Source organism: Danio rerio, chromosome 13 (genome assembly GCF_049306965.1).
Source record: "Danio rerio strain Tuebingen ecotype United States chromosome 13, GRCz12tu, whole genome shotgun sequence".
In the NCBI taxonomy this organism is placed as follows: Eukaryota; Metazoa; Chordata; class Actinopteri; order Cypriniformes; family Danionidae; genus Danio; species Danio rerio.
The window spans coordinates 26,315,322-26,329,502 of NC_133188.1; the positions used below are offsets into that span (position 1 = coordinate 26,315,322).

General features: G+C 36.4%; 1 protein-coding gene across 50 annotated transcripts in view; it reads left to right on the top strand.

Moving 5' to 3' along the window:
* sorbs1 (sorbin and SH3 domain containing 1) overlaps positions 1–14,181 on the top strand; it is a 103,498-nt gene that overhangs the window by 30,621 nt on the left and 58,696 nt on the right. For 28 of the 50 annotated variants that reach the window (XM_068213034.2, XM_068213039.2, XM_068213043.2 and 25 more), the window contains exons 5-6: positions 1,020–1,135; positions 2,280–2,427. In XM_068213034.2, coding sequence (XP_068069135.2) covers positions 1,020–1,135; positions 2,280–2,427 — 264 coding nt within the window. The remainder of the gene's footprint in view (positions 1–1,019; positions 1,136–2,279; positions 2,428–14,181) is intronic. The other 22 variants (XM_068213035.2, XM_073920804.1, XM_073920808.1 and 19 more) reach the window with 1 other exon arrangement.

Genomic DNA, 14,181 nt, shown 5'->3' on the forward strand with positions numbered 1-14,181 from the left:
GCACCCGGAGGAAACCCACGCGAACGCAGGGAGAACATGCAAACTGTACACAGAAACGCCAACTGAGCCGAGGATCGAACCAGCGACCCCATCGACATTCTTGCTGTGAGGCGACAGCACTACCTACTGTGCCACTGCTTCGCCCCTAATTTAATTTAATTTAATTTAATTTAATTTAATTTAATTTTTTTATTTTATTTTTCATTTTTAAATTAAATTAAATAGAATTTTATTTCATTTTCATTTATGTATTTATTTATTTATTTATTTTTTGGAATCTGGTAGCTACAAAACATGCACACTAAAAAGTAATTATTAACTGGATAAATCTCTATTTATAGGAGTGGTGCTTTCTAAAACGTCCTCTTGACACATTATTTTGACAGTCAATGGGGATTATGTGGTTATTTTCCAAACAGATCTAAACTGTGCTGTAAATCATACAGAAAATACTGTATTCACTTGAAACATGAACAGCATTGTTTGACAGTCAGCTTCATTGCTCAAATAACTGTTCATATTAACAGGGGACAATCAAAGATGCCTTTTGTTTACACCCACTTTGAGCTCTGGAAATGGGGACCTTCTGCGTGGACGTTTTCTCCATCTCTATGGTGGAACTATCATGGCCGCCTGCCAGCACTTGGGAGAGATGCCTTAATTGTTGTTGTGCCTGAATAAAAAGGCCATTGGAACAAACACTTCTTACAGTGGGTTCAATGGTCCCCTTGTTCTCGTGACAAAGTTCAGAGACTCGTTTTTTTCCAGTCATAAATTAGCATCTCTGTGGAGGAAGACTTTCTGTGTGGTTCAGTTCTGACAGATTCTGGCTGGTGATTCGCTTAATGGAGGATTAAGGAATCTTGTTGTGGCATAAATTGTGGTTTGTGCTGGAAACAAACAGCATCGCTGCCAATTGCAGGCAGCTTTACTTCACATTTATGCCTTTTTAGGTTGTAAGAAGTTCCTTGGAGATGCACAGATCCTATGAGAATGCAAACTGTTTGGGTTTGTTGCAGGTGGATGGATTGGTACGGTCAATGGAGATGCCACAGAAACAAGTCTGGCTGAGAGAAGTGTAAACAACACCAGAGCTGATTTAAATTCAACTCAAGTCAATGAGACACCGACTAAGGTGAGTCACCATGTCTGAGCCTCTTCTTTGTTAGCAATTCTTGGCTGTCTTGCAAAAATGTAATTTAGAAGCTATTATAAGTGCTAATTAAACAGAGATGACTCTGAGGAACTCCTCAATTTTTAAGCCATTTAAAGTGTAGAGACTTAAATGTTTCCAATATTTTAAAAGGAAGATGACATTTCTAGACCTATTTTATATTCAATTAAAAATTTCCCAGTTTAAGATAAAAAAATGCTCTTAAACTGCATGATGTGACCTCGCTCTCTGCTTTGACAGCTTTTGATATTAAACAGTTTAACAGAGTGACTTCTATTGACATTTTTTAGTTGATGAAATGATGTTGGTCATATAAATTACAGAATTGAGCTAGCTGCTACTACTTTTTTTTTTAATGGAAATTACAGTTTCAATATCAAGTTAAATTTATAGTATCTAAAGGTGAAGCAACCGAGGTCAAGGTACCATAATCACTTTATGCATTCATTAAATTACTATCTGCTGTACTAATTAATTCCATTAAAATAATGATAAGTTTTGTTAGTGAAAAATTTGAATGAATAAAATATTAATATTAACTGGAAAACATGCAACAAATGAAAATGTTGCCTTTGCAGCTGATTGAATCTAAATAAAGTTGAAGCTAACTAAGTAAAATGACCAAAACTAACACTAAATAGAAACTAAATGAAATAAAACTAGGGCTAAACAACAAACGCAAAATGACTCAAACTAAAATGAAAATGTGATTAATGATTTAATTAATTAATGATGATTAATAATTACTAAATAGAATAAAGATATGAATACATTCTGGGATATAATTTAAATATAAAAGTAACACTACCTGTTTAGTTATTTTTAATACAGGTTTTTATAAACTAATCATTAAAACACATGGTTTTGATGACATTCTATATGAGACACAATTAGAAGTAATCAAATGAAGTGTTATTGTGCAATTGTTATTGTCTTCAGCAGCATTGCAGATGAATCTTTGTGAAAGTCATTTGCTTGGGAGAGATGCTCAGTGAATGCAAAATCTATGTAAATCCTCACTCAAAGGGGAATCCTGGGAAATTTAAAGTTGTCTATATTAGCTTACATCCAGCATGTGTCACTGAAGTCGTGTGTGTCTCCTCAGCAGGATTCTGCTGTAAGTGAGAGTCAGTTTCAGCTCACGTCCTGCCTTGATCAGCCGAGTGCTTTTAACTCATCAGCCAAAGTGTCCTCTTCATTCCCTCCCACCAGCAGCGTCAACCCTACAATCGTCCTGCTGCAGCACAACAGAGGTAAATACAGTACCAGCCTCACTATACCTCAGGTGGGACATCAGAAGTAAAGTATCAAATCATGATACACAACTAAATGCATTTGATCATTTTTTCCAGCTATTTGAGTTAAGTCAATGGCATCTGTGATTTGATGGACAAGATCTCTGTAGGTGTTATCAAAGCTGCTATGAAACATTTTTTTGTGTGGTAAGATGGAACTTAACGTTGTCCATTAGAAATTGATTAGATGGTAAGATTGTGGTTATTTGCGAATCTCATGTGACTGACAGGTTGTCCTGTCCACTGTCAATAAAAAGGATCAGGGAAGATATGTTGATACAATTTGTTGCATTGGAATTATAAGGTTCTACTAGTTTTCTAAATGATTTTGAGATATTGAGCTTTGAAGTTTTGCATTTCATATAGCAAACAATATGTGTGTAACAGTTCTCTTTCATACATTAACATGGCAGAGAGCTTAAATATATTCTTAATGTAAAGGATCAAAGTTCTGTTCAATTTGCAAATTGGGGTAAAAATAAAAACAGGGCAAATGCAGATAGAAGCTTCTAATTCAAGAAAGTAATTTTCCACTTGAAATAATAAGGTTCTGTCTGGTAGATCATTAATTGAAGCATTACTTTAAAAAAATACAGAAAATCAGTCTGCTTATTAATTCAATACACATAAATAAATAAATTGGTGTTGTAACAAAATGTTGATGATTGAGAAAGTTACATTTTTGCTTTTGTTACGTGTTTATGATGTTAAATAATTAAGGGATGATACGTAACAATCAGTGAGTCTATTGATGCTGGGTGAATGAGGAGAAGACGCATACGCTTGATAAGTGAAACAGTAAGTATTTATTAATGAATAATGTTAAACAATGTAAGATGGAAGATAAATGTATTTTTTTAAATAATTGAATTAACTAAAGAAAAATAGGAGTGTTGCCAAAACAAAGAAATAAATATAACAAAACGAACTAACTAAACCCCAACCCACTAAACTGACTGAACAAAGAAAAATGTAGAAACAAAACCGTAATCTTCAGCACGTAGCTTAACTAAACTTCTTAACTTCCAAACACAAGTACACATGTGGCAACGCCTCCAAAAACTAACTAATACAAAATTTTACTAAGCTGCTCGAAATGCTAGAATTGTGAGGAGAATGTGAGGAGATTGGCAGGCCAAGCGCTCCTCCAGAACAGCGCAAGCGCACCGGTTTTATACTGCGCGGACCCGATCCTTATTGGCGCGCCGATTTAGTGACGAAGGTGAATGACAGCTCACCCGACCAATGGTAGCACACCTGAAACAGGATAGGACCACAACAAGAGAGAGAGAGAGAGAGAGAGAGAGAGAGAGAGAGAGAGAGAGAGAGAGAGAGAGAGAGAGAGAGAGAGAGAAGAGCGCAGAGCAGAAAACAAAAATACTACAAAACATACGTGAAACGTAACACTTCCCTCCTCAAAAAAAATTATATACATTGCAATGCATATAATTTACTCACTCCAAGTCTCCAACAATACCAGCTCTGGACAGCGCATCAGCAATGATGTTCTCGAACCCCCTCTTGTGTTTGATAACCAGGTTATATCCTTGGGTCACCAAGGACCAACGCATCAGTCTCTGGTTATGGTTGTACATTTTGCCTAAAAACACTAGAGCAGTGGTTCTCAAACTTTTTTCACCAAGTACCACCTTAGAAAAAAATTGTCTCTCCAAGTACCACCTTACGACGCTATTTTTTAACCAGTATTAAAAAATAGCGTCGTAGGCCAAATTAAGCAGCTACAGGTGTGCACAGTTTAAAAACGATGCAGATTAATTCCTATTATTAAGAATATGTATTATTATCATTCATTTTAAACATTTGAAATAGTCTGAACATTAACTGTGCTTGCAGATTTAAAAAAAAAGTTTTTGTTAAAATGTGCTTTTAAAAGTTCATTAAAAAATGGCGCTGTTCTTAAAAAGTAAAAAGAAAACTGCTGTACTTAAATCTAAAGTATTCATTGTAGCCTATTCATCAAAAGCTGGAGATGTTGCTTGGACCTTATAAATATAGGCTATATGTCACATTCCTACACTTTCAGACTAATCTTGAAATATGTTAAATGTACATATGACAGGGTTCATACAGGCACAGCCTAATGAAAAATCAATTACAGCACCTATTTTTTTTTTCAAGACTGACATGCTATGTATTGAAGACCTGAAAAGTATTCTCAGCAACCCATAAAACATTGCATAGGAATAGATACAAATAAAAAACATAAAAAAATAATATTTATTGATCATATATTAATAATATAGTAAACCTGCACTAAATGCTTGAGAAATCTTTTTTGTACTCAAGTAAAAATACTATTACACTGCTAAAATAACACAAATTTTAGTAAATAATATTAATATTAGGTAAAAGTACAAAGTTCTCTTTTAAAAAGTACTAGTTGGTTACTTTTGGAAAAAAAATCAGATTTTCATTATGAAATCACTTTTTTACGTGGAAACCTGATTGAATGGTTTAATTGCTTAAATCCCAAAGCTACATGTATAGGAAATTGCACTATCAAAGAAAGTATGGTCGATTTTTCCTTTCATGACAATTAATCTTTTTCAATAGCACTGGTAAAACTACCAAATAATCTTTAAGGCCTTAGAGACACTTTTTGCCAATTTTTTTAAACGATATTTACAAGCTTTGAAAGGTTTAATTGAAGTATATGGTAAAAAGATTTAAATTTAGCCTTTTATTTACATATTTTACACTATTTTTCTTTACAATATGGCAAATTTGTTTCTTAAAAAGCTGTACATCACATGTAGATTTTATTTTACATTTAACCTAATCTAAAATAGAAACTTTAAAAAAAAAATACAAGTACACTGTCAGTAAAAAAAATAAAATAAAACAAATGACTTCATTTTACTTGAGGTATTTAAAATATGACAACACTACATTTATCAAAGCAGTGCTTTAAGAGCCTTATTGTTAATTTTGATAAATAAACAATAAGTAACAACGGATTGCTTTAAGCTGTAATGCTTTAAGACAGATCAGAATACAGCTGAATGTATAAATCACACAAATACCTCATCCAGAAACATTTCCAGCATAATTAATTTGTCGTAAAGAAAAAAAAATATACACCTTTGCTAAAAGTAAGTTTCACTTCACAACACAGTCAAATAAGAAGACCATTAGCATTGTCATCGATCATGTATCAATCTATTTCCTAATACTTGATAACTTTGAATACTTTTGACTAAATTTAGTAAAGGAACAAAGATAAATAATGTCTACTTTAATAGTGGAAAGATCGCGATTGTATTCAATCTGAGCACACAGGCGATCCTGAGAGGACTTGCAGTTCATTAAAAAAAAGCCTATTTAAGAGCTCACATATCTGTTTTAGCGATTTGCGTAGATGAATGCGCTCTCGTGTTAAAATAAAGCACTCGCCACATTTGTAGAAATGAGTTATTGCGCAATACCTCCATTCCCGCGCCGCCATTCAGACTGTATTTAGAGGAGTGACAGGTCAGAGGCGTCGACTGGCTGTCGGAGAGCGAAACGTGTTTGTAGATCATCGAAAAGGCAGGAAATATGTCCGCGGTTTAATTACTCTGCTAGACATCTCGATAGTGAAAACATCCGAGAAGCATTATTCCAACAAAACATTTCTTTTTAAGTTGTTTTTTCTGTCTCTGCAACACAGAAAGCATTTGTCCCGCCCTTACGTTTCACGCAACTAGACAAGGTCGACTGTGATTGGCTACTTTTCATGTCAGTCAAATCACGCTTCAGAATCAATTCTTAAACTTCGGAAACTGATTTATAGCAGCTTATGACACAATGCACTAAAATAAACATTCTAAGCAACAGCGTTGTGATCGTACGCTTCACAAAACAGCCAATGCTGATCACATCGATGTTACATTACGCATTAAAGGATTAAAAGTGTTAATTGTTTCTTTCATTATTCAGCGGTTCCTCCGTGTACCACTAGAAGGAAGCCCGCGTACCACTACAGTTTGAGAACCACTGCACTAGAGGATTGTGGTCAGTAAACACAGTGACTGGAAAACCACTTGAACTCACATACACATCAAAAAACTGCAAAGACATTAACAATGCCAAAGTTTCCTTCTCAATGGTCGAATAGTTTACTTGATGCTTGTTAAGTTTGCGAGAAAAATAACATACTGGATGCTCAATGCCACGGGCGTCTTCTTGACTGAGCACTGCACCTGCTTCAACAGCGCTCGCATCAATCTCCAACGTAAAAGGTTTCGTGACATCTGGTGCGGCCAACACAGGTGCGCTACATAAGAGAGCTTTAATATTCTCAAATGCCTGCTGACAATCATCAGACCATGCAAATTTGCAGGATGGACTAAGCAGTGATGTTAACGGATTCGCAACGGTCGAGAAATTCTTACAGAATTGCGATAATATCCTGCCATTCCTAAAAATCGACGCAGTTCTTTACGCGTAGTAGGAATGGGGAATTCTGCAATGGCATTTATTTTCGCGTTCACCGGTTTCACTTTACCATGACCCACCTCCTTACCTAAATACGTGATAGTAGCTTGTCCGAACTCACATTTAGCCAAGTTCACCGTGAGAGATGCCTTCTCGAAACGCATGAACACTTCCCTGAGAGTGGAAATATGATTCGCCCAGCTATGGGAATAAATCACGACATCATCCAAGTATGCATTACAGTTTTCAACTCCAGCTAACACACAATTTATAAGTCTCTGAAATGTGGCTGGCGCGTTACGCATGCCGAAAGCCATTACGCAATATTGCGTAAAATTATCTGGAGTCACAAAAGCAGATAAATCAGATGCACAAGCTGTGAGTGGTATTTGCCAGAACCCTTTTAATAAATCCAATTTACTGACAAATTTCGCGGAACCAATATTATCCACACAATCTTCCATGCGCGGAAGAGGAAAACAGTCAGGAACAGTCACAGCATTAAGTTTTCTGTAATCAGTGCAAAATCTAGCGGTACCGTCACTTTTCGTTACCAGTAAACATGGTGAACTCCATGGACTACAACTCGGTTTTGCCAAACCATGGTTCAGCAAATAATCAACCTCGGCTTTCATCACGGCGCGTTTCGCAGCATTCACTCTATACGCATTCTGTTTAATCGGTCTAGCATTTCCCACATCGATGTCATGTTGTAAGACTGAAGTACAGGATGGCACATCACTGAAAATCATTGGAAAAGAACTGATTAACTCTTTGATATCATTACTCTGTGAATCGGGTAGATGTAAATGAGAATCAAGGTCAGCAAGAACTTCAGAATTAGAAAGTCGGGCGCACTGCTGATAATCGTGACGCACAATCACTCCATCATCTTCAGATGAGTTAGACTCAGAATAAAGAACTTCAGATACCAGAGCAGTAGTGGAAAAATCAGTTTCATTTTCTTTTTGATCTATACGGATAGACTCTCTAGAGCAGTGGTTCTCAAACTTTTTTCACCAAGAACCACCTTAGAAAAAAGTTGTCTCTCCAAGTACCACCTTACGACGCTATTTTTTAACCAGTATTAAAAAATAGCGACGTAGGCCTAATTAAGCAGCTACAGGTGTGCACATTGGTAAAAACGATGCAGATTAATTTCTATTATTAAGAATATGTATTATTATCAGTCACTTTAAACATTTTAAATAGTCTGAACATTAACTGTGCTTGCAGGTAAAAAAAAAAAAAAAAAACGTTTTAGTTAAAATGTGCTTTTAAAAGTTCATTAAAAAATGGCACTGTTCTTAAAAAGTAAAAAGAAAACTGCTGTACTTAAATCTAAAGTTTTCATAGTAGCCTATTCATCAAAAGTTGGAAATGTTGCTTGGATCTCATAAATATAGGATAAATGTCATATTCATACACTTTCAGATAAATCTTGAAATATATGTTAAATGTACACATGACAGGGTTCATACAGGGACAGCCTAATGAAAATCAATTCCAGCACCTATTTTTTTCAAGACTGACATGCTATGTATTGAAGACCTGAAATGTATTGTCAGCAACACATAAAACATTATATAGGAATAGATACAAATAAAAACCATTAATAATAATAATAATAATAATAATAATAATAATAATAATAATAATAATATTTATTAACCATATATTAATAATATAATAAACCTGCACTAAATGCTTGTAAAATCTTTTTTGTACTCAAGTAAAAATACTATTACACTGCTAAAATAACACAAATTTTAGTAAATAATACTAATATTAGGTAAAAGTACAAAGTACTCTTTTAAAAAGTACTAGTTAAAAAAATCTGATTTTTATTATGAAATCACTTTTTTTAAGTGTAAACCTGATTGAATGGTTTAATTGCTTAAATCCCAAAGCTACATGTATAGGAACTTGCACTAACAAAGGAAGTATGACCGATTTTTTCTTTCATGACAATTAATCTTTTTCAATAGCACTGGTAAAACTACCACATAATCTTTAAGGCCATCAAGACAGTTTTTGCCCATTTTTAAACAATATTTTTAAGCTTTGAAAGGTTAAATTAAAGTATATGGTAAAAAGATTTAAATTTAGCCTTTTATTTGCATATTTTACACTATTTTTCTTTACAATATGGCAAATTTATTTTCTTAAATAGCTGTACATCACATGGAGATTTTATTTTACATTTAACCTAATCTAAAATAGAAACTGTAAAAAAATACAAGTACATTGTCAGTTTAAAAATAAAACAAATGACTTCATTTTACTTGAGGTATTTGAAATATGACAACAGTACATTTATCAAAGCAGTGCTTTAAGAGCCTTATTGTTCATTTTGATAAATAAACAATAAGTAACAACGGATTGCTTTGACCTGTAATGCTTTAGGACAGATCAGAATACAGCTGAATGTATAAATCACACAAATACCTCATCCAGAAACATTTCCAGCATAATTATTTTGTCGTAAAGAAATAAAAAAATACCACCTTTGCTAAAAGTAAGTTTCACTTTACAACACAGCCAAACAAGAAGACCATTAGCATTGTAATCGATTATGCATCAATCTGTTTCTAAATACTTGATAACTTTGAATACTTTTGACTAAATTTAGTCAAGGAGCAAAGATAAATAATGTCTACTTTAATAGTGGAAAGATCGCGATTGTATTCAATCTGAGCACGCAGGCGATCATGAGAGCACTTGCAGTTCATTTGAAAAAAGCATATTTAAGAGCTCGCATGTCTGTTTTAGCGATTTGCGTACATGAATGCGCTCTCGTGATAAAATAAAGCACTCGCCACATTTGCAGAAATGAGTAATTGCGCAATAACTCCAGTCCCGCGCCGCCATTCAGAATGTATAGAGGAGTGACAGGTCAGAGGCGAGTCGACTCGCTGTCGTAGGGCGAAACGTGTATGAAGATCATAAAATAGGCAGGAAATATGTCCGCGGTTTTATACTCTGCTAGACATTTCTATAGTGAAAACATCCGAGAAGCATTATTCCAACAAAACATTTGTTTTTAAGTTGTTTTCTCTGTCTCTGCAACACAGAAAACCTTTGTCCCGCCCTTACGTTTCACGCAAAACTAGACAAGGTCGACTGTGATTGGCTACTTTTCATGTCAGTCAAATTACGCTTCAGAATCAATTCTTAAGCTGCTGAATATGTTTCCGAAGTTTATGACACAATGCACTAAAATAAACACTCTAAGCACAGAGCTGTGATCGTACGCTTCACTAAACAGAAAATGCTGATCACATCGATGTTATAGTACGCATCAAAGGATTAAAAGTGTTAATTGTTTATTTCATTATTTGGCGATTCCTCCGCATACCACTAGGAGGAAGCCCGCGTACCACTAGTGGTACGCGTACCACAGTTTGAGAACCACTGCTCTAGAGTGATAAGCTTTCAACATATTTATGTGACAGACACGGGACTTTTTTCGGCGGTCGGGCGTGTAAATCACATAGTCGGTATCACTCAATTTTTTAATCACTGTGTAAGGGCCAGCAAAACGTGCAGAAAAAGCAGAACCAACAACAGGCAACAATACTAATACCTGGTCACCTTCGTTGAAATTACGCAAAACAGATGCACGGTCAAATTTCTTTTTCATAGTGATCCGAGCGTTCACTAACGACTCTTTTGCAAATGAACAAGCTTGGTGTAGTCTTTCACGAAATTTGCTCACATAATCTAAAACATTCGTTTTAGCACTTGTCACAGGTGATAGTATATTTTCTTCGAGTACCTTAAGCGGTCCTCGAACGGAGTGAGAAAATATTAACTGTGCCGGGCTGAAACCAAGACTGTCCTGAACTGCTTCTCTAATCGCGAACAAAACTAAAGGTGTACCCTCGTCCCAATCTTTCTCTGTGTCCATGCAGTATTTACGAAGCATTGACTTCAACGTCTGGTGGAACCGTTCTAAAGCGCCTTGGCTCTCTGGATGATACGCACTGGATGTTCTATGAGAGATATTTAAAGTCTTCAGTACTTGTGCAAACAGTTTTGAAAGAAAATTCGTACCTTGGTCAGTTTGAACTACTCGAGGTAAACCAAAAGTTGAAAAGAACTTCACTAGTGCTTTTACCACCACAGGCGCAGTGATTTTCCGCAGCGGAATAGCTTCGCGAAACCGCGTCGCCGTACACATGATAGTTAATAAATATTGGTTTCCAGCCTTTGTCTTGGGCAGAGGACCAACACAATCAACTATGACATGTGAAAAAGGTTCACCTATGATTGGAACTAGTGGTGCTCGTGGAATTACTTGGTTCGGCTTACCTGAAAACTGACATGCCTTGTATGTTCTACAAAATTTCTCTACATCCGACTTTAATCTCGGCCAAAAGAAATGCTTCAAAATTCGTTGGTAAGTTTTCTTAATGCCTAAATGTCCAGAAAGATCGTGATCATGAGCCAGGGAGAGTACCATTTGCCTGTAACACAGAGGAATGACAATTTGATTTACGACTGCCCATTCATTAGTAATGTCGGGACACCACTTACGCATCAGTAAACCATTGTCAATATAGAAAGCTATTTTTCTTCTATTGGCAACTTCCATCGGAACAACTAAAGAAAAGATATTGCCCAAAGAGCCGTCTTCTTGTTGTGCTGCAATAATCTTTTCTCTAGTCACTTGCAATTTTAGATCACGCTTGGTATCTTGAACATCGCATCTATCATCACTTTTGTTCTCAGTCATCAACACATCGTTCTCAAAGCTAGGCGCTATAAAAGTCGAAGCTAGATCATCCGCATCAGCGAATTTACGGGCTTGCGCTCGCGTAACGGCGCACGCAGGAAAGACATCAGGATAATCTACTTTCAATTCATCCGAATGATCAGACATCACGGGTTTCTCACACACCTCTAAAACTGGCATGAATTTACCGCCAGCAAGATCATTGCCAAGAATAAAATATACACTGGGCACAGGCAAATTTTCACGCACACCAACTTTTACAGAGCCAGTAAACAAATCAGATTGCAGGTAAATTTCATGAAGTGGAACTTTCGTAACACCCATCTCAATCCCTCGCACTAATACATGGCTTCCACAAAATGTCTCATCCGAAAGTGGTAAAACGTCAGCAGCAATAAACGAAATCATCGCGCCGGTATCACGGAGGATGGTTATTTTAACCGGACTCGTGGATTTATCCACGGACACAAAACCTTCCAGAAGAAAAGGCTTATAACCTGGATCTGCATCCAGCCTATCAGAAACTGCCGGGGTTTCACCAACATCAATTGTCTTTGCAAAAGCAACACTTTTAGGAACAGCACTTTGTTGCTTACGCTTTAATAAAACACAGTCACTTATTAAATGTCCTATTTTATGGCAGTAGAAACAGGCTCTTTCTTCACCGGTTTTTACCGTCGGATTTTTGAAACGGGTCGGACTTTTCGAAATGGAAGTTACGAGTGTTTTTTCAACACGAGCAGGGGTGAACACATTCTTGTGAGTCAGTGCAAATTCATCAGCGAGAACTGAAGCTTCAGATAATGAAGTTACTTTCTGTTCGTTTAAATAAACGACAACACGATCGGGCACACAACTTTTAAATTCTTCCAACAAGATTAATTCACGCAACGTTTGGAAATTCGACACTTTACTAGATGTGCACCATTTATCAAATAGCACACATTTTTCTCTTGCGAACTCTACGAATGTCTGATTAGCGGTTTTTTTATGATTTCGGAAACGCTGACGATATGCTTCGGGTACGAGCTCATAAGCTCTCAAAACTGCAGCTTTAACAACGTCATAATTTAAACTGTCCTCTAAGGACAGAGCAGCACACACTTCTTGAGCTTTTCCTGATAATTTGCATTGTAACAACAGAGGCCAGATTTCTTTAGACCAGTGCAACGCAGACGCAACTCGTTCAAAAACATTGAAATACGAGTCGACCTCCGACTCTCTAAATTGAGGAACAAGAGGAATATGTTTACTCACGTCAAATGTACTACTCGAGAATCCTGATCCAGTCGTAGAAGTGGTAGCTTGCACAGGTGGTACTTGCCCTGGTGAAACTGGTGTGTCTTTAGCAGCCTTTATCTCAAGTTCACGCAGCTTGACTTCTTTGTCAGCCTCGATCTCAAGGCGACGAATTTCAAGGCGCAACTCCATCTCAGCGTGACGCTGTGCCACTCTATCTTGTGCCGCTCTTCCATTTGGACTTTTGCCAAACGCAATTTAAAACGCGCGTCACCTCCAGACTCAACCAAAGTCGGAGAAAAAGTTTCGAAAGGTGGCAAACCTGCTTTGGATTTAGAAGCCTCCTCCGCAGCAGCTTCGCTCGCCTCCTCACCACCAGAATGAAGAGTGCAGACGTCATCGCCATGTAAACTTTGCTGACTCTCAGCAGCCAACTGCAACACACCCAGTTCACCCAAATTGTGCACCACAACGCTCTTAATTTCTCGTTTTAACTGCTGTTTAGAAACCTTAATTTTAAAGTGCTCCGCGACGCGAATTAAATCATCCTTTCTGCATTTATCTAATTGTTCAATAGTCGGTGCGTTAATAAAATGTTCCAAATCAAATTCAGCCATACTCGTGATAAGTTTGTCTGACTCACAATAACGCAGACACCTGCTCTTTAATCAAACCTTCCTGTTCACAAAAATTTCTCCTATTCACCAGCAACAATAAATCTCACAATGCTCATCCAAAATTAAGGATATTCCAATAAAGGAACATCCCACCGCTGCCACCATTGAATGTTACGTGTTTATGATGTTAAATAATTAAAGGGATGATACGTAACAATCAGTGAGTCTATTGATGCTGGGTGAATGAGGAGAAGACGCATACGCTTGATGAGTGAAACAGTAAGTATTTATTAATGAATAATGTTAAACAATGTAAGATGGAAGATAATTGTATTTTTTTAAATAATTGAATTAACTAAAGAAAAATAGGAGTGTTGCCAAAACAAAGAAATAAATATAACAAAACGAACTAACTAAACCCCAACCCACTAAACTGACTGAACAAAGAAAAATGTAGAAACAAAACCGTAGCACACCTGAAACAGGATAGGACCACAACAAGAGAGAGAGAGAGAGAGAGAGAGAGAGAGAGAGAGAGAGAGAGAGAGAGAGAGAGAAGAGCGCAGAGCAGAAAACAAAAATACAACAAAACATACGTGAAACGTAACACTTTCTATAACATTGATGTAATGTTTCAGGATGAAGATTTTTTTCTTGATCAAATTAAGCATACAGTATAAG